This window comes from Otolemur garnettii, unplaced genomic scaffold (assembly GCF_000181295.1).
Source record: "Otolemur garnettii isolate 467f Iridium unplaced genomic scaffold, OtoGar3 scaffold00108, whole genome shotgun sequence".
Lineage (NCBI taxonomy): Eukaryota > Metazoa > Chordata > Mammalia > Primates > Galagidae > Otolemur > Otolemur garnettii.
In genome coordinates this window covers 1,490,089-1,510,653 of record NW_003852503.1, presented here as the reverse complement: position 1 = coordinate 1,510,653, position 20,565 = coordinate 1,490,089, and the positions used below count along the sequence as shown (strand labels likewise).

At 46.6% G+C, this 20,565-nt stretch overlaps 1 protein-coding gene across 3 annotated transcripts; it reads right to left on the bottom strand.

Moving 5' to 3' along the window:
- Window positions 1–517: 517 nt before the first annotated feature.
- SCN3B (sodium voltage-gated channel beta subunit 3) lies at window positions 518–17,166 on the bottom strand. 3 transcript variants are annotated; one of them, XM_023517320.1, is made up of 6 exons: window positions 17,115–17,166; window positions 16,660–16,735; window positions 8,971–9,134; window positions 7,146–7,371; window positions 4,269–4,407; window positions 518–2,420 (listed from the first exon to the last, which is right to left on the bottom strand). In XM_023517320.1, the coding sequence occupies exons 2-6, from the start codon at window positions 16,712–16,714 to the stop codon at window positions 2,357–2,359; spliced, it is 648 nt and encodes a 215-aa protein (XP_023373088.1). In that variant the 5' UTR covers window positions 16,715–16,735; window positions 17,115–17,166; the 3' UTR covers window positions 518–2,356. The 3 variants fall into 3 exon arrangements, with proteins under 3 accessions (XP_023373088.1, XP_023373089.1, XP_012665015.1); XM_023517321.1 differs by lacking the exon at window positions 17,115–17,166 and having other exon boundaries at window positions 518–2,239; window positions 2,335–2,420; window positions 16,660–16,792; XM_012809561.2 differs by lacking the exon at window positions 17,115–17,166 and having other exon boundaries at window positions 16,660–16,792.
- Between the last annotated feature and the right edge of the window lie 3,399 nt (window positions 17,167–20,565).

Here is a 20,565-nt window from a genome sequence, read left to right as displayed (position 1 = left end):
CGAACTCCTGGCCTACAGCAATCCTCCTACACTGGCCTCACAGAGTGCTATGATTTCAGGTGTGAGCCACTGCACCTGGCCAGCAAGCCATAGAGTTCTCCTGAAAGCATCAAGGATGAGAAGAGTTGAGAAGTTAGAACAAGGAAAAGAGTAGAGAAGATAACTTGAATTAGATAAATGATCAGTATATTCAGCTTCATTAAAAACCATTCAGGAAACTTCTGAGCTGGATTTTTTAGAAATAAAAGAAAAAAGATAAAGGCCATCATGACTTGGCTACAAGTCATATACGTGGTCCACTGGAACCAAGAGGAGAATGGAGTGGCAGTCAATAGCTTGTCATTACTGTCGGCTGTGGCATCAACACCAGCCATGGGACTGGGAAAGCTTCGTCCTAAGGCCAAGTATCCTAACTATAAAGTAAGAAAAATGGTTACATTCTCTTCTCTACTTCAGAGGGACTGTGTGGGGAATTACCAATAAAGTTATTGAATTTATTGCAAAGAAAATCAGGCTCTTTAAAATGTGTTATTTTAATTGCTTCCCCAGGGATGGAAGAGGTGAAGGACTGAGCCCAAAAGTGAAGCCCCAAACCAATGGAATATGTTCTGTCCCCATAAATCTGAGATCTGAGGGACACCCCTCTTACTGAATCCCGGCCACCTTTATCTTCTGATACCCATGGAGCATCTTCCCCCTCTTATCTCTAGGTGCTGAAAGACAGCACACTTGGACCAGTCACTCAATTCAAATGCAACATGAGATTTGGACTACAATTTTTTTTTCTGTTATTACCCTGCTCTTTCCAAGTTTAGGGGGAAAATACTCTGAATATTAGAGATCCATAGGTGAAGTGTTTGGAGGCCATTTACCCATCCCTCCCCTCTCATTCTGCTGCTTTAATTGTCATCCATCTCAGGCCAAAAAGCATTTTTCTTAGATTAAATATAATTCTCCTGGAAGGATGTTCCGGATTCTCAAATCTTTACAGAAAGGACATTCTTCAAGTCTACCTCATGTCTCTTTTGGCCAGTTTCTAGTGACCTGAGTCTACCAACTTTAACCTCTGCCCAATCAGCGCTTGTGAAGGAGGCATGGCCAAGGTCCATGTCTTTTCAAAATCAAGATTATCCCTCCCAAAAAGTATTGCCTGGGAAGCACCTAAGGCTTATTTCTGCTCCAGTTAATCCTCTTAAGCCTCCTGTTCAGTTGAGTCCTGTGTGAATCTCAGTTGCCTCTTGTAAAATGAGGAATAATACTGATCCACAGAAATTTTGAGAGGAGGAACTTCAGAATTCAGTTCCAATGCCCAAGTGGTGTGCACCCCACGGAGGGCACACATATATTATCAGGATAGGATCAGGAACTTTAAAGAGCGACTGAAATTATCATTAGTCCTTCCCAAGTCTTCTGTCCTTAGATTCTTGGAAGGATTGAGTCCAACACAGGCTTTAAAGACCAGTCAGTATCTAGCGTGCCAGTACACACTCAAAGATCTTTCTATCACTGGAGAACCTAGAGAGTCATCCTTTTCTCTGATGTTCTAGCCAAGTGGGCCATGAACATGAAAAAATTGACATCAATTAATCCAAGTTCATGATACTCTTTTACTTTAACTCTGGTTCCTTCCAATAAGACATCCGTTCTCTTGAAGCAATGGCGAATGAGCCAGTTTCCAGCCAGTTAAGGCTGAGGAAGGTGTTACCTCTCCAGCACTTATACAAAGTCATGTGAAGCACAGGGGAGAAGTCCAGGTGGCTTTAGGTTTCAAAGAGAGCGAGGACAAGGTGAGGTTCAGTCCATGTAGAAATGTTGGCTTCTTGGTTCTGGCAAAGTCTTATGGTGTGGAGAGGTCTGATGGAGTTAGGCAGTCAGAGGCGAAAGCTCAAAGACAGATGTATGGATGAATGAATAGAAAGATGGACAGATGAAGGGAAGAGCCAGGGCCCTGTCCCGATGCTGCTGACATCACTGAATCTGGGATATCTAGTCCCTCAGTGTTCGGGCCACCTACTGATTATAAAACAATTCACTGAGAATTTCCAGCCCAGCCCGAAGACTCTTTGGCCAGTGGAGGGAGTGGGAGAATTAATATCCCTTTATCACAGAGGGCAAAGTTCAGATCGTCCCAACACTCAGGCCAAAGCAATTCACCTTTGAAGGTCTTGACATCACACAAAGTTTAGTGACTTGGGCATCAACTTAAAGAAGTATCCTCAGGGTGGGGACAGAAATGGATCTAAGGGGTCAAATTAAAGTCGCTTCAGTTGTGAGTGACATCACTTGTACAACCTGCCATCCATGCCTGCCTTCCCCTCCCAAGTCCCTGTTCACCTCCAGTCATACTGCTTCTGTTCTATTCCTCCACTGGTACCGCAGAGTTCTCCTTGTTCTCTGATGGGATGGCAAGGTAGTCAGACCTGTAGAGGGTATGGGGGGAGACAATCAGAGCTTCACTCGTGGTGGAACACAAGGCAGGGGAGGGAGCAGGGCCCAGGAACAGGGATGTCTACAGAACAACTCTGCATGTCCCTCTGGATGTGTTTCCCCAAAGAAAACTAGAATGATCCTTGTAGAATAACCTGCCTCCCCAGATTTGCATATTAACTTTTCTGCCTGCACTGTATGTCTTCCCATTTATCCATATTGTCTTTGGGACTTAGATTGAAATGTTGATCTGGGCGGCACCTGTGGCTCAGTGAGTAGGGCACCGGCCCCATATACCAAGGGTGGCGGGTTCAAACCCAGCCCTGGCCAAACTGCAACAAAAAAATAGGCATTGTGGTGGGCACCTGTGGTCCCAGCTACTTGGGAGGCAAGAGAATCACCCAAGCCCAAGAGCTGAAGGTTGCTGTGACCTCTGATGCCACAGCACTCTACTGAGGGTGACAAAGTGAGACTCTGTCTCTAAAAAAAAAAAAAACGTTGATCAAACTGATGGGTGTGGAATTATATTTAATAGTTGTTTTAACTTTCATTTCCCGGATTACTAGAGATGTTAGGCGTCTTTCCTATGTTTACAGGCTATTGGGATTTCTGCTTCTGAAATTCAACTCTTCATTTGTTTTGCCAGTTTTTCTTCTATGCTATTTGTCTTTGTTCATTGATAATTTTTTGGATAATTTCATGTCTTGAAAATTTCTCCCAGTCTGTTGTTTATCTATAAACTTTGCTTATGGATTCTTGTCATGAGTAATTGATTTTTGCATAAAATGTAATCAGATTTATTCCCCCCCGCTTTCTTTTTTTCGAGACGGGGTCTCTTTTGCCCTGTGTCTAGTGCAGTAGTGTCCTAATAGTCACAGCAACTCCAAACTCCTGGGCTCACGTGATCCTCCTGGCTCAGCCTCCTAAGTAGCTGGGATGACAGGTACATGCCACAGCTACTTTTTTCTATTTTTAGTAGAGACAGGGTCTTGCTCTTGCTCAGGCTGGTCTTGAACTCCTCAGTACAAGCAAATCCACCACCTCGGCCTCCCAAAATGCTAGGAATACAAGTATGGGTCACACCTATTTTTCTTTTTCTGATTGTGTCTTTGGCAATTTTGTTTGAGCTATCTTCAGTCTCAGCTCAGCACCCATAGCACAGTACAGGCTCACCACTATTCCAAAGTAATATATTCTCAGGCCAGGCCCAGTGGCTCACACCTGTAATCCTAGCACTCTGGGAAGCTGAGGCAGGTGGATTGCCTGAACTCAGGAGTTCGAGACCAGCCTGAGCAAGAGCAAGATTCCATCTCTACAAAAAATAGCAAAACTGAGGCAAGAGGATCCCTTGAGCCCAAGAGTTGGAGGTTGCTGTGAGCTACCATGATGCCAGGGCACTCTATCCAGGGAGACAGCTTCAGACTCTGTCTCAAAAAAAAAAAAAAAATAGATAAAAAGAAAGATATCCTCTTATCTTAATAGAATTTCCAAATTTTACATTTTACTTTCACTTCACTCACAATTTTTGTTTAGTGTGAAAGGCTGGGAATCGAATTTTACTTTTTTCAGTATGACTTTGGCCTTCTCCCTAGACCACACATTAGATAATTCAGTCTTCCTTCAGTGACTGCGAGGTCATCTCTGTCACCTGTCAGGTTTCAGGGGAACACTCCCACTCAATGTCTGCATCTGTAAAATGGGCACACGAATGGTGTCTACCTCACAGGTTGTTACTAGGAAGAAAGTGGGGGAGGTATGTAAACTGGTTAGCACTTCACCTGCAAGGGCAGGGGTTCTGAAGGCACTAGCTATCACTATTTCTTTAGTATTTGGGGACTTACGCATTTTCCTGAGCTGCCTCTTCTGCCTTGGAGACCTTTCTGTAGCAATATATCATCTCGATGAGTAGCCACAAGGTGAGGAAGACCAGAAGGATGTACATCATGATTTCTGAGACCACGGAAGTGAAGTCCTCTCCGGCTGGAAGGAAGAGACGGAGGCTCAGAATACATATGTCTGATAAAGCCATGGCTGTCACTGGGGTAAGAAATAGGAGGCCTGTTTTTAAGTGTGGCTTAATTAAGCACCAAGTCTAAAGAAACTCGGGAAGATGTCGGAGGAATTCCCTGTCCTCTGACTCCTGTACGTCAGCCTTCTTCCGGAGATAGGGCTAAGGGTGGGGGATGGGCGGGAAAGGACTCAGAGTGAAATTCATGGAGTCGGATCCCAACTTTGTAAATAGTCATTTCCCTAACTTGAGACTTAGTTTCTTTCTTTCTTTCTTTCTTTTTTGAAACAGGGTCTCATTATGTCACCCTCAGTAGAATGCTGTGGCAACTCTTGGGCTTAAGTGATTCTCTTGCCTCAGCCTCCTATGTAGCTGGGACTACAGGCACCTGCCACAATGCCTGGCTATTTTTTGTTGCAGTTGTCATTGTTGTTTAGCTGGCCCGGGTGGGGTTCGAACCCGCCAGCCTCAATGTATGTGGGTGGCGCCATAACCACTGGGCTACGGACGCCAAGCCAAGACTCAGTTTCTTAATTTATAAGGCAAGAATAATTTATTCCAGTCAGGTTTGTTGGGAATATTACATTACTGGATATATTTAAGAATATCTTGTAAGATTTAAAAGCCTACACAGGTGTAAGGAACAACCCTTATTCCAACCACCCATGTCCTCTGAGCCCATGGTGGAGTGTGCTATCCCGAGGGAGAGAGCACTGGAAAATTTGTCTAGTGTCCACAGTCAGCTGACCCAGTGATATAAACATATTCTTTACAAGTCTGGATCAGAAACAAGGACCTTCCATGTAATCCCAAAGCCAAACAGAAATAAGCATTAAAGATTCAGTGTAGCGGGTGGTGCCTGTGGCTCAGTGAGTAGGGCACCGGTCCCATATTCTGAGGGTGGCAGGTTCCAACCCAGCCCTGGCCAAACTACAACAAAAAAACAGCTGGGTGTTGTGGCAGGCGCTTGTAGCCCCAGCTACTCGGGAGGCTAAGGCAAGAGAACAGCGTAAGCCCAAGAGCTGTGACGCCACGGCACTCACTGAGAGTGACAAAGTGAGACTCTGTCACTTAAAAAAAAAAAAGATAATAAAACTTATTTCCCTTCTCTTTTTACCTAAGGCTTGCTTTGGTGCCTGGCAGGTGGACTAGCTCAGCTTTGCCAGACTTTCCACCAGCTGAGCACAAAGATCCCTGGGGACAAAAGCCTGAGCAGCCAAAAGTGGAGACCGGTGCACCTTACTAGGTGTGGCCACAGCCAGCAGTTCCCGACGGTGACCAGTAGAGGGCGCCGGGTTGCTTCCCCCCACCTGCTATCCCCGGAGGAGAGGTGTGTAAACAGGATAATGGAGCCCGCACACCAGGGTACCTTAGGGAACTCCCATCCAAGCCCTTCATTTTACACAAGAGGAGACGGGCTCAGAGAGGGGAAGTGACTCATCAAGTCTTGATTCAGGTGGCCGAGAGTCCTCCACTTTCAGAAGTGACCTACCTTTCATTTTAGTCCCATCATCTGACCTCTTACAGCTCTTTCTCCCGTGTTCATTCTCAGGACAGAACAATCTTTGCCTCATTATTTTTATCACAGTGACAGGATTGAAAAAAACAAAACAAAACTTGTGCCTGGAGGTTGGGATCCCTGGATCCTTTCTCTAGGAAGAGCCCTCTCTTTATCTTCATCACTTTTTTCATGCCCCACACTGTGGCCTGCTCACTAGCCCACATCTCAGGGCAGCTGTAATGCTAAGAACATGCTGGAAACAGACTGTCTGAGAAAGGCTATAAAGTTACCTTCAGGATTTTGGACTAGCAGAAACATTTGAGTCGGGTTGCTGGAAGGACTTCTCACTCACTCATAAGGAAATAGCTGTAGGAGTCTGAAGATTTTAAACTCCAGACTAGAAAGCTATCAACTTGTCCTCTTCCCCCAGCTAAGAATGAATTTATATAACAAGAGGTGCCACAGACAGGAAAGGGGTTGCATGGGTTATTATTTTGTTGAAAGACAAATAGACTGTCAAACTTTGGTTTAGAGGGAGGCACCTGTGGCTCAAAGGAGTAGGGCCCTGACCCCATATACCAGAGGTGGTGGGTTCAAACCTGGCCCTGGCCAAAAACTCAAAAAAAAAAAAACAAACCCCAAAATTTTGGTTTAGAAAGTGATTCTCAAAGTCAGGCCCTCAGCAGCAATCACATGGCCCAGAAATTTGTTAGACAATGTGGTCAGAGAGTCTGGGCTTTAAGAACTCCTGCAGGGGGGTTTGAGACGTGCTGAAGTTTGAAAACCACTGGTTTGGAGGCACGTATGCCTTATAGAGAGGAAGTAAGATGACTTTTAGACAACCTCATGGAATTTCTCTGAGCCCAATGAGTTGGGGAGTCAACACAGGCCAGAGAAGAAAAAGCAGCTGATTTAGAAGCATTAGACCTCATGGGGGCTATCCTCTTTCTCGAAGGGACCAGGAAAAGGTCATTCTACTCTCATCTCCAAGACTTTCTGCTATGAGGAAAGGTATAGAAAGGCAAGAAGGTTGAGAAGTTTGTTGGAAGCCGGCCACCAAAAGAGGATGGGTCAGTGGCGACATTCCACACCAAATACACAGGTGGGTTTTTGTACTCTCTTAAGGGTCTCGCTTGTATGGAAGTCCACTACCCTTACTGCTGCCCCCAAACAGCAGGATGCCCAGGAGACTCTGTGTCTCAGCCTCACCCTCCTCAGTGACTCGGAGTGGGATCAGCCGCGTCGTCTTCACAAACGGCCGATGTGCCTCAAACTCAAACTCCCGGGACACATTGCAGGTGTAGAGGCCGGAGTCGTTCAGAGTGACATTGAGCACGGTGATGGACACATCCTGTAGGTCCTTGCTCCCGTTCCACTGCAGGCGCCCCTGAAAGGGGCTCTCTACCTCCTGGTGGCCATTGCGATACTCGTAGATCTGCAGGTAGAGGAGCAGAAGAGGGTGGGCCAGGAGAGGAGAGAGGGCAGGAGAACGGAGATGGGGGCAGGGCAGGGAAGAGGAGCTGAACTGAGCATGGGCAGGAAGAGAGGGGACATGTCCCCGGGAGCCCTGGAATGTGGGGTGGGATGAAAAGATATGGAGTGTCTGGGCAGCAAAGGGTAGCGAGAAGCTTGGCAAAAAAAAAAAAAAGGTAGAAAGAGGCAGAACAGAGCAGGTGGAAGAAACATTCAGGAGACCAAGAAAGGGAAGTGAGAGAAAGAAAGGATTGGAGGGAGATGGAAGGAGAGAGCAGAGATAGGGTACGATGTGTCATGGGGCTGCCGGTGAGAGAGCAAGGTGTGGAGACCAAGAGAGTCAGTTTCATTAGTAATGAAGACACCTGAGAATCCTGGCCTCACAACTGGACTCTCCAAGCTGGTGTTTATTGGGGTCCTATGGGGAAATCTGGGTCAGGCCTCAAGGAAGGGAATCCAGGACACTGACCATGGCAGAGGAGCAGAGAGCGGCCACCCCAGAGGCACACACCAGGTCTTTTGCTTTGGGCCGAATTGTATGTAACTGAAATCTGATATCTTATATTTCTTTTCAAAAACACTCCCACCATCTGACACGACACACCTTTTTTTCTCTGCAGCTGTCCTGTCCACTCTAGGCTACTTAAATTCAAATTCCTAGAAATTAAATAAAATGTAAAATTTAGTTTCTCGCTTGCACTAGCCACGTTTCAAACTTTCATAGCCACATGTGGCTACTGTGTTGGACAGCACAGATGGAGAACACTCCCATCAGCACAAGCATTTCTACTGGACAGCACCGCCGATTGCCACCATTTTTTTTTCAGTTCTTTTTCTTCCTTTAGTGCCACTTTCTCCTCACTGCCCAGAAGCAGTGTAGGTGGCTGACACATAGCTAGCCTGAGGCCCAGAGGGGCCTTTGCATCTGGCCAAGACGTCCAGCCTGCTGGAAGCTGGGCAATGGCTTTGCTTGGAGCTTTGCTGACATGTTGGTGGCAAGCCTGAGCCAGACTTCCAAGTAGCTGGGAATACAGGTGACCACCACAACGCCTGGCTATTTTTTGTTTGCAGTTTGGCCAGGGCCAGGTTTGAACTCTCCACCCTCAGTATATGGGGCCAGCACCCTACCCACTGATCCACAGGCACTGCCCTTCCCTGTCATTCTCCATGGGAATTGTGACAATCAAATGCTCCATCCTGTGCTGTTTCATTCTTCCTGAAGTGGAATTTAGTCTACTGCAAGAATGTTAATGGTGCATAATATTAAATGTAAACACCCGCCTGACTGGGGCCTATCACATCGCAGACGTTCCATACGGTTTCTCTCTTTCTCCTACTTCCCTTGCTCACCACCGGGGGTGCTTGCAGTTGGCCAAAAATGCCCTTCTATTCACAGAAGCTGGGCCAAACTAAGTCTGTGGGTTATCTGTCCAGGAGCTGTCAGCACTTGGAAGAAAAAGAGCCAGTGTTTGTGAGCTCAGCATCCCCCAGCCTGTCAGGAGGCAGGCTCACAACCACAGAGCCCAGCAGAGGAAAGGCCAGCATCAGCAGGCAGACATACAAGGAAATCTTTACCGCCCTCGGGCCTGTAGAACCATTCCACCACCGTGGTGGCCTCCACCTCCTCCCTCTTCATGCAGGAGATGCACCGCAACTTCATGGAGTTGCCCTGCACGGCCTCCGTCTCTGAGGGCACCTCCACGCACACGGGGAAGCAGACACTGACTGCAGAGAGCGGGGAGCACAGGGAAGGAGCAGTGGGTGGTGGGAAGAGGGCAACAGCAGAGAGGCATGGGAGACAGGGAGGGAGGGCGGAGAGGCAGAGAAGGAAGACTCATGAGACAAGCTTGAAAATAGCCATGTACCTTCACCTGCACTTCCTGAGTGTCCATACTCAGAACAGGTGCAGAGTGGGATGGAGGAGACAGCGATGATCCAGATGGTGACCCAGAGCCTTCCCCTGGAAGCCGTGGAGACGCAGTGAGGTATCTACTTGAGCTCTCTAAGCTTTGGAGTCCCATGGGAGACGGACACAAATGCATCCACCCATCGGCCATCTACCCCCAACCCCTGCTGTCATTCAACACATTCACTGGAATCCACTGCATGCCAGGTCTGAGGCTACAGATACAAAAATGAATAGAATTACTAACCACCCCGCAAAGGCATGTGTAATCTGCTTGGGAACACATACTCCTAACTGTGATTTCACCAGACCTCAGCAAGTGACACACCAGTGACATGCTGTGTTCCCAGAAGAAGGGCAGGTACTTCCAGTTGGGCTGGGGGGAAAGGAAGAGAAGAATGGGTAGAGGCTAGAAAGGTGGGAGGCCCATGCTAGGAAGACCTCTTCAGTATGAGGTACCCAATGTTTTAAAGCCAGGAAGAGATGTAATCATATCTGCATTGTATGAAAACTGTAGGTAGGCTGAGCAACGTGGCTCACCCCTGTAATCTTAACACTCTGGGAGGTCGAGATGGGTGGATTGCATAAGCTCAGGAGTTGGACACCAGCCTGAGCAAAAGCGAAACCCCATCTCTAAAAGTAGCTAGGTGTTGTGGCAGGTACCTGTAGTCCCTGCTGCTTAGGAGGCTGAAGCAAGAGGATCACTTGAGCCCAAGAGTTTGAGGTTACTATGAGCTATGATGATGCCACACCACTCTACCCAGGGTGACAGAGTGAGATTTTGTCTGATAAAAGAAAAAAAACTATTGGTAATTTTGCCTTAGGGTAGAAGGTGGAGTTGGCAATGATGAATGCTCTCTGCAGAGGAGTAGAGAGGGACACAGCTAAAACCTGGAGAGAGGTCACAGTGAGGGATGCCTTGCTTGCCACATACCCTTCAGAAACTCAAAGCCCATTAAAAACAGCAACTTCTTTTTTGGGGGGACAGAATCTCACTCTGTGCCCTGGAAAGAGTACCATGGCATCATAGCTCACAGCAATCTCGAACTCTTGAGCTCAAGCAGTCCACATGCCTCAGCCTCCTGAGTAGCTGCGACTACAGGTGCCCACCACAATGCCCAGCGAGTTTGTCTATTTTTGGTAAAGACAGGGTTTCACTGTTGCTCAGACTCCTGAGCTTGAGCAATCCACCCACCTTGCCCTCTCAGAGTGTTAGGATTACAGGCCTAAGCTGCCGGATTCAGCCCCTAAAGGCAACTTTCTGATTGAAAATTCAGGATAAGTCAAAAGTGGAACAAAGCTGCCAAGAAAAAAACAAGTGTGAATGTGGGCTGTAAACAGATGTACAGTGTGCAGAAGGGAGGAGGAGACGTTCAGAACAAATCTGTACTATTGCGATCTGTGTAGGCTGTCACCTTTTACAAAAGGAAGCTGTTCCTGAGTGCACGCCCAGCGGCCAGAAAGAGAGTGAAGGGTCTGGAGACGTAGCGAGGTTACCTAGGACCCAGAACATACCTGTCTTCAACTACTTGAAGGCTGGCAGGTGGAAGAGAAATTGGATTCTGCCCAACTCCAAAAGTTATAAGAAAAAAAGTTTAGTGAAATAAAAAAAGAGAGATTGTCTGGCGTTGGAGCTGTTCACAAATGCAAAGAACTATTTGGTAAGAGAGTTTATGCTTCAGTGTTTACAAGATTCAAAAGTAAGATGCCCACCAAAGATTCTTGTATTAGGACTTTGAAAGTCCCTTCTGATGCTGCCTTCTCATGAATAATAAAAACAAACCCCCTATAAAGGAAAAATAAAACAACATACATTAACATTTAAAAGCTAGTCTACTGTAAATGTTCAGCCTGTTCATCTACTGGCAGGGAGTTCTTTTCTTAAAATAAAGGAAAGCTTTATTGGGTATAAAATCATACTGATACAAACTAATTTTGAGTCAAAAAATGAAATATTGCATTTGATGTCGGAGGGAAGAGGTTTAAACACGCCTTTCAGACCTTGTTGCACTATAAACTTTTTAAAAATTAAGGTAAATAAATGTAATTGACTTTTAAACTCTCAAGAAAGCTTCTTTCTCAAGAAAGCCGACTGTTTCTGCAGATGGAGCACTGCTTGATTAGAGAAAGGGTCCACATCTAGGGAGACGTGATCAGAAAACATCTTCAGCTTGTAATGAGTTTGAAGTTTTGATTAGAGACCTAATTTTTTTTTAATGTACAAAAGTTTGTGTTTTGTACCTCAGGGCACATTCATATTTAATGAGAAGTGATAAAAGTTAAGTAAGTTCAATGTTGAAGATCCCAGAAGCAGATAAGGAATCCATAGTTACAATTACAGAACCAGGATGAAGACGGAATTTGGCGACTGAAGACCGAGGTTGGATCTGCTATGTAAATGCTCAGAGACTGAGCGTATTCATCAACAAAATGCTGAAAATGATCTCTAGTAGATTTGTTATGGGAATCCTGTGGATTAATCTACATAAACATGCTTTGTACAAATTACTTATTTTATTTTTCATTTGTTTGCTTATTTGAAAAATATATTGTCTACTGTGTGCCAGGCATTTTTCTAGGTACTAAGAACACAACAGAACACTTTCCTTTTCCCCAGGATAATGAAAGCTTTGATTAGAATGTCAACAATTCTCAAAAAGAAAAAGAAAAAAAAACAGAAGAATTCCTACCCTCGTGGAGGCTACATTCAGTGAGAAGAGAGGGAAAACAAACAACATTACAAAAAATTGCTATGAGAAAAAATAAACAGAACAGAGGAGAGAGAGAAAGAGCACACAAGGGTCCCTGGGAACAGCCTGCCTGAGAAGGTAACACTGAACAGACACCAAAGGAAAGAAATGAGCATATAAACTATAAGAGTATCAGTGCATGGTGGCGCCCATAGCTCACTGGGTAGGGCACTCACCACATACACTGGGGCTGGCGGGTTCAAAACTGGCCTGGGCCAGCTAAACAATAATGACAACTGCAACAACAAAAAAAAATAGCCGGGCCTTGTGGTGGGCACCTGTGTCCCAGCTACTTGGGAGGCTGAGGCAATAGAATCGCTTAAGCCCAAGAGTTTGAGGTTAATGTGAACTGTGACGCCATGGCACTCTACCAAGGGTAACAGTGAGACTCTGGCTGAAAAAAAAAAAAGAATATCTGTGTGAAGGCATGCCAGACAGAGGATACAGCAACTCAAGGGGCCAAGGGGCCCAAAGAAGCGTGTGTGTCATGCTCCAGAGACAGCAAAGAGCCCAATGCGGGAAGTTCAGCAAACAAAGTGGGAATAGAAGGGGTTGAAATAGAAGAGACAGCAGGGGAGAGATCAGTGGGTCTTGTCAGCCATGGCTACAACTCCGGCTTTGGCCGAGAGTGACATGAGAGCAGGGGAGGGTTCTGAGTGGATGATTATGGAATCTGATTTATGGCCAATCACATGATCTGATGCTGTGTGGGGAAGAAATTGAACAGGCGAAGGCGATGAGGGTGAAAGCAGAACAATTAAGAGGCTGGTGCAGGGATCGGACTGGGAGATGTTTCTCCTGGGTGAAGATGGCAGCAGAACTAGCAGGATTTGAAAGGGAAAACTTTTCTGGATTAACATCTTTGCATGGTTGCGTGGTGATATGGTCTAGTGAACAAGTAGGTAGGGTGGCAGAGACAGGGGTGTACCGGTTCATTTAAACTTAGAGGAAAGGCTGAACATCTTCAGTTAGGATGGTGAATGTGGCAGTCAGAATGTAGAACAGCCCTTCTCTTTATAAGTTGCCCTGAGGTGACAATAATCCAAGGTATCATCTTAGAGCAAGCCCCACTGCTTCCCTTCCTGTGGCCAAAGCTCAGTTTCAAGGCACGAGGACTCTGCTCAGGCAGCCATGGAGTGCATACTACAGAATGGCCACAGAGTCCTCCCACCTCGCTTTGCTTACCTCTCACAATGTGACCTGCTGCTCCTTCTTTCAAGGTGAAATCTGTTTCTCCACCCCGTGAGTCTCTAGCCTCATTGCCTTGCTTTCTATGGAGCTCTCTAGGTATCCAAAAAAAGGTTGTGCATCCCTATGGCAGGAAGTCAACTCACATTGCTGACTACAAATGATAAACTCTTGGCAGTATTAACTGCCCACATCACGTGGCCTTGGATCTTCTCTTCAGTTTTCATAATAAGAAAGAAGAAACGTATCGGAAGGGAGAATGCCATGTAATAATGATGATTAAATTGAACTAAGGTGTGGCATCCATCTATCCTGGGGCAGGTAGTGATGTGTATTAAACTAACACCTCTGATATCCCCAGATCTTTCTCTTCTGTGGGTCTTGCCAAATTTCCCCCTCCTGACCTTGCTCTAGAACACTTCCCTTTGCGTCAGGATAATGAAAGCTTTGATTAGAATGTCGACAATTCTCAATAGTAAATGAAGTTCTTTGTAGATATTAACACACTGGAATGTCTTGGGCTGAGATTAGCCAGTCACTTAGCAGGGCCTTGAAGGAATGGGATGCAGGAAGGGCTACTAAAAGTTGGGAGAACACAGGGTGCAGCTGGGAGGGGAAGGGTTGGGGAGGGAAAGCAAAGAAGGCACTAGGAGCTAGAAGTCGGCACGAGGATAGCTGATGGCATGGGGGAGGGTGGCTCAGAAGAGAAATGGAAGGACAGGTGCCCTCCTGGCAATGTGCATAGCAGCACGTCCACAAGAGGTACTAGAAGCAGTAATGAAAATCAGAAAACAGAAGGTGAGGATTCTCCGGCAAATCCTTTCCCCTCCCTGAGCTCATTTCCTCATCTCTAAACTAGAAATAATGCTCCTACGCCATAGGATTGATATGGGAGCCAAATGAAGCAAGGGTTTAAAAATGGCTTTGTAAACTGTAAAGCACCAGGCAAATGCAGGTTTTAAAAAAAATACATTATTGGGCGGCACCTGTGGCTCAAGGAGTAGGGTGCCGGCCCCATATGCTGGAGGTGGCAGGTTCAAACCCAGCCCCAGCCAAAACCTGCACACACACACACAAAAAAAAACAAAACATTATTATGGGAGCTTTCCACTCAGATGTCCCCCCTGCCCTGCTGCTGGAGGGTCTGGTCACCCTCCTTTTATTTACATCTATATTGCATATTATGCTTATCAATCTTTCTCCCTGTCAATAAACTCTATCCTGTCACTTAACAAAAATCATATACATATATATGTGTCTATATTTATTATATACTTTAATAAAGAGAATAAGGAAACTTTTTTCCTCACATGCAGAAAGTAAATGGAAAAGACTTTCTTTTCATCTTAGGCATCACTTAAAAAAAAAAAAAAACTTGGGAAGGCAGAATGCATCTAAGCTAAGTGCTTTCCAATACTGGGATTATATGCAAATAAAATGAAATTGCATTTCTGAAGTGTGGATCTTTTTCTCACATGCAACAGCCAGGCATCTTAGCCATCCTTCTTTCCCTTCCACAGCTTCCCCTTCAGTTTGATGAGACAGTGTCCAGATTACAAAGAAGATGAGCGTAAGTAAGAATGTGTACACATCTTGTAAAGTTTAGGGGGGTGGGGAAGATGGACACTCGGACAATTTTAGCAATATTCTGTAAATACTTCCCTACCATTTAGTGTGGAGCTGAAGGGGATGTTCCATCTCCTATGTGCCAACTTCCAGACTTTACATAACAGGAACTAGATAGTACTTTAAGGTTGTGACATAGTAAACTAGTGGTGATACTGAGACCTGATGGAGGCTGAGCACGTCAGTCAAAAGATTCTTGGACTATTGCATGCTCTCTCCGTCAAATGGAATTCAGCCAGGGACTCTGAAGTCTTAGATTAGGAAGAAAGCCTCTGCAGAATCTCACCCCGACCCCCTTCTATAATTTCATACTCTTTTATTAAGACTAAGGCTCTAGTTGCCAGCCTTAACCTCTCCTGAGAAAATCTCAATCTTTAATCCACAAGGCAAGTGAGATCATTGAAACTCACTCTATCTGATTCATCTCCAGGTCTGGTCTACTCTACAGAGGATGGCTGCCAGTAAGTCTGCCCTTGGGGCTGACATGACTTTCTCTCCTAGAACTTCCTTGACTGTCTCATCAAGCATTTTGTTCAACAGAAGGCTTGGTGCTGCCTCTGATCACATGCAAAATCCAGATAACGCTACCAGAGTTAGTCTGGAGGCTTGACAAAGTGATGCTAAGTCAGCACGTCTGCTACTGCACCGGCAGAATGAGTTTCATGCCGACCACGAGGGCATAATTTCAGTAAGGCAGGTGGGTATGGTTGTGTCCACTTATCCTGTTTACCAATTTCAGCATGGAGGAAGGTAGTTAAGATCATATACATCAATATACAAATGGAAAAACACCTATATTTGATCTGAGGATCTAATTAGAGACACCAGAGCAGAGATGCCCAGGAGTAGACACAACACAGCACACACAGACGCACGCACACACTAGTACGCGCTCACCAGTTCATTCAGATGTCTCTAATAAAATGCACAGATACAATTTAGTGAACACATTCAGACACTGAGACAGCTTTACACACAGGAACACAGTATCCCTATACAGGTTCAGGCGTTATCATACAGATTCTTAATTCTCAGGCACCCCTCTCCAAGACCATCTCTGACTCCCCTCTTTAGTGTTCCAGAGTGTAAGACTCCCTTATTCAGAAGGAGGCCACCTCAGTCTCTCCCAACTGACGAGTGAGAGGCTCGTCATCTTCCAAGGCAGAAACCCAGCTCCCCAAACACCAAAGCATCTTAGTTCCACATGTTCATGTGAAAAATTAAAAAAAGGATGCATTTCACTGTTGCCTATTTAATACCACAACAGCAAATGGCTGAAGCTCCTATTCCTTATGGAAATAAAAATGATCAACAACTAAAATATTTTCACTTTACAAATTCATGCAAGCAGCTTTTAGTATTAAATACAGAAAATAAATGTGAAGATCCAGCAAGCTTTCCAGTAGCATCGATTCCTCATTAAGAAATTAAATGTAACTACAAATGATGCTTTTTAAAGAATAGTGAACGTGATTACATTTCCTTTCAGTAAAGGGAAACAGGAAAAAAAAATACTTTGGAATTATCCGGAAACTGGAGGAATGGTGGTAGAATCACCCAAGGAGGCTGGGGGATATCGCAGCAGGGAAGTGGGGAGGCGCCTTTCGGATCTCAAAATCCCAGCTCTCGTGGAACCCCTGTGATCTCCAAGTCTGGAAGACTTGGCACCCAGGAAAGATAACCAGAGCTCCTTTTTGTCACCAGCGACATCAATAATTGTTATTACCGTTAGCGTTATTACAGCTATCTGCATCTCGCATGGCGGGATGCTGGTACTTACCCCAGTAGATGAGCACGAGAGAAACCAGGGGAATCAATCTGTTGAAGGCAGGCATCTTCGGCTGGCGGCTTCAGAGCTAAACAGAGAGATTGCCCTAGTCAAGCACTGCGCCCGCTCAGATTCTTTCGAGGAAACCCTTTGGGACCAACTGCCCCAAGTAGGCGACTTTCCGATTGGAAGAAAGGCCGAGCGCCCGCGCCTGCGGAAGCTTTGCGGGTTCGCAGCTACCCCAGCACAGCGCCCCAATTCGAAGCAACGGATCAGCAGCTCCGCGCGCTCCCCCCGGAGCCAGTTGCTGGGATCCGGCTCAGCACCAAGGACAGTAGCTTCCCCGCCCACCCCGGAACTTCACATTCCAGACGCTCCCAGGCCTTCTCGTTTGCGCCTAGGGGAAGCTGGGCTCCAAAAGGAGTCGCACGGCTGGTCCCAGGAGGCTGGGGTCCATGTTGATTCACCTCTCGCCTCCCCTAGGGACGGCTACACTCGGACTAAGATCCACCCAGACCCCGGAGCTCCGGCTTCAACCGCCCGGACTGGCTTCTCCAGCTGGGCGTGTCCTCACACCCGGGCCGCCCGTCTGGGCTACAGAATTCGTTCCACGACGGTCGCGTCCACACCCACCCTCGGCTCCCGGGGAAGGAGACAGAAGCTCCGATTGGGCCGGCGACCTCAGAGCTGGGGGTGGGGGAGAGAGGTGGGGCCCTCTTGGGAGCTCGCCCCGGGTCCGGAGGGGCCCCGGCCCGAGGTGGCAGGTGACCAGCAGTCCCTCCCCAGGGCCTCCAAGCCTCTGTGCTGGGTCAGCCTTGACATGCGCAGCGCCTCTCCGCCCCCACCCCCGGACCCTCCCCTAGTGCACACACTCCCCACCCACCACCAGACGTGCCCCTCCCAGGGCGGAGCGCGGCGCCGGGCGGGGGCGGAGCCGGAGCGGCTCAAACACCTCGGGCCCGAGGCTTCGCGGCTCGCCGGTTCGCTCCGCGTCTCCCGCTGTCGCCTCTGTGCCTCACCCCAGCGCCGGCGCACCGCCTCCCACCAGCTCGCCCCCTCCGGGCAAACCCACTCCCACTCCCGTGCAGACGGGCTGGCCTCCAGCTCCGGGAAGGGGAAGGCCAGACCTGGTTCGGGCAGTGATGTCATCTGCAGTGTACCCAGTGCACGGCTCCCGGCTTCGCTCACCAGACCCCATCCCCTCCAGTTCTACCTAGCCTTTGTCTGGCCTTGATTAATCGGTTCCGGACACGGTGAACGCCGCTAGCCAACCCCTGCTTAGGGCACGGGAGGTAGGGGGGAGGTGCACCTGTTTCCATGTTCACCTCATCACCAGTGAGGCGGTCCAAATGGCGCCAGAGTGGTGGCGGCGGCGGGGAGAAGGCTCCTCTTTCCTTCTCCAGGTTCTTTGCATCCTCCCTTTTGCTTTAGCCATTACTATTATTTTTTTTTTAAGCAGATAGATTGTATTTGTCATCTTCCGAATTATTAGCCACTCCCTAGTCCTGGCCACTGAGCGCCTCCGCCCGTCTTTGGGGAGGGGAGGGACCTGAACTTTCAACTTCAGTTATAAACTCGAGTTGACATAACAGATTAGGAATGTCTGGAACTGAAATGGAAGAAAGATTAATCCACACACCCCCCCCATCCTCTCCTGCTCTCTTTCCAAAAGAGGAAGCTTATTACTGAGTTCCAAAAGGGAGCGGCAGAGTGACAGCTGACCGTAAGTGAACCACGCGCAGGAAATGGTCCCTCCTAACATACCAAAGAGCGACAGAATGTCCCCAGTAGGATCTTCCTGGGCAGGGAGCCACCAGGCCAGCAACTCTATGCTGTTTGAGGACCAGACTTGAAGCATACTGTGTTAGATTTGGATGGGAAGTTAGAGTTGATTTAATTCAACCTCCTTTCCCGCAAGAACATTCCTGGTGAATGGGCTTGACCTTTTTCAGCGAGGAGAGCTTTCTGCTTCCTAAGTTCATCTCTTCCCAATGTTTAAGGAGGTTCTTTATATTCAGTTGAATTCTGTGCCAACCACCTTCCTCCTCAAACTCCTTCACTGTTTTCCCTTTACAAGAGCCCTGTCTCATCCCAAGACTTATTCGTTTGGGCCTAACCCTCCTTGGTTTCAACACATTTCCTAGTATTTAATAGTTTCCAATCCTTCCTCACCCTGTTTTTTTTCTCACAAGGAGTTTGTCATTGTGATTCTCCAAGTGACATCTGGAACATGTTTCCTGTGTGATCTGATTTGCATAAATCCAGTGGAATTCTGGCCACCTTTATTTTATTTATTTATTTATTTTTACAGTTGTTGGTGAGGGTCAGATTTGAACCCACCACCTCCAGTATATAGGGCCAGTGCCCTACTCCTTTGAGCCATAGGCACCACCCCACCTTTGTTTTAGCAGATATATCTATTCAAATATATTAACAGCCATGTCTCAGTCATAATGGGCTTACGTTTAATTAAAATTCCTGAGTATTTTTCGATTGACTTGTGGAGGAAGCATTTCATTTTTTTACAGAGAATTTTTATTATGAAACTTTGCACTTATTGCTGTTAAAATTTATTGGTTGCAACCAAGTATCATATTCTAATAACACTTTCATTGAATTTGGGTTCAGTCACCCAAATATCTCTCTGGTTTTGCCTTATTTCACCTCCAGCCTTGACAGTACCTTGATCCAAACAATTTTATTGGAAAAATGAATAGAGGCCAGGCAATGTGGCTCACACCTGTAATCCTAGCACTCTGGGGAAACCAAGGCGAGTGGATCGCTTGAGCCCAGGAGTTTGAAACCTGAGCAAGAGTGAGACCTGGTCTCTACTAAACATAGCAGGGTGTCATGCAGGCCCTTATAGTTCCAGCTACTCGGGAGACTGAGGCAAGAGGACCACTTGAACCCAGGAGTCTGAAATTGCTGTGAGCTGTGATGCCAGAGCACTTAACTCCAGCATGACAGAGTGAAACTGTTTCAAAAAGAAAAAAAAAACCCTCTAGGATGATTCTAAAGGCTTCGCTCTAGCTTGTCAATGAACAACTAATTAAACTTCTTTAATACAGTTGCTCAATCACAAATACATAACCAAATACATATCTTTATTTTCCAATGTATAGTATGACACATTCCAAAAATTTAAAATAAAAGGTGTTATGTGAGAGGAATTGGATATATTATAATCCCCAAGAAAGAAACAGAATTAGTGGTTTGCACTGACATGGAAACAGATTTTTCAGTAATACATTTCAAACCAATACAAACTGGAATGAACACTTTTTTTTTTTTTAAGACAGAATCTTGGGCAGCGCCTGTGGCTCAGTGGGTAGGGTGCCGGCCCCGTATACCAAGGGTGGTGGGTTCAAACCCGGCCCTGGCCAAACTGCAACAAAAAAATAACCGAGCATTGTGGTGGACGCCTGTAGGCCCAGCTACTTGGGAGGCTGAGGCAAGAGAATTGCCTAAGCCCAGAAGTTGGAGATTGCTGTGAGATGTGATGCCACAGTACTCTACCAAGGATGACAAAGTGAGACTCTGTCTCTGAAAAAAAAAAAAAAAAAAGACAATCTCTGTCATCCTGGGCAGAGTGACCTGGCATCATCACAGCTCACAGCAACCTCAAACTCTTGGGCTCAAGTGATCCTCTTGGCTCAGCCTCCAGATTACTTGGGACTTCCTGTGCTTGCGATGATGCCCAGCTAATTTTTCTATTTTTAGTAGGTTTGGGGCAGTGGTTCTCAACCTTCTTAATGCCACAATGTATTTTCATTGTTAAAAAGGGTCATGAGGGCAGCACCTATGGCTCAAAGAGTAGGGCACCGGCCCCATATGCTAGAGGTAGCGGACTCAAACCCAGCCCCAGCCAAAAACTAGAAAAAATGGGGGGGAATCACAACTCACAGGTTGAGAACCGCT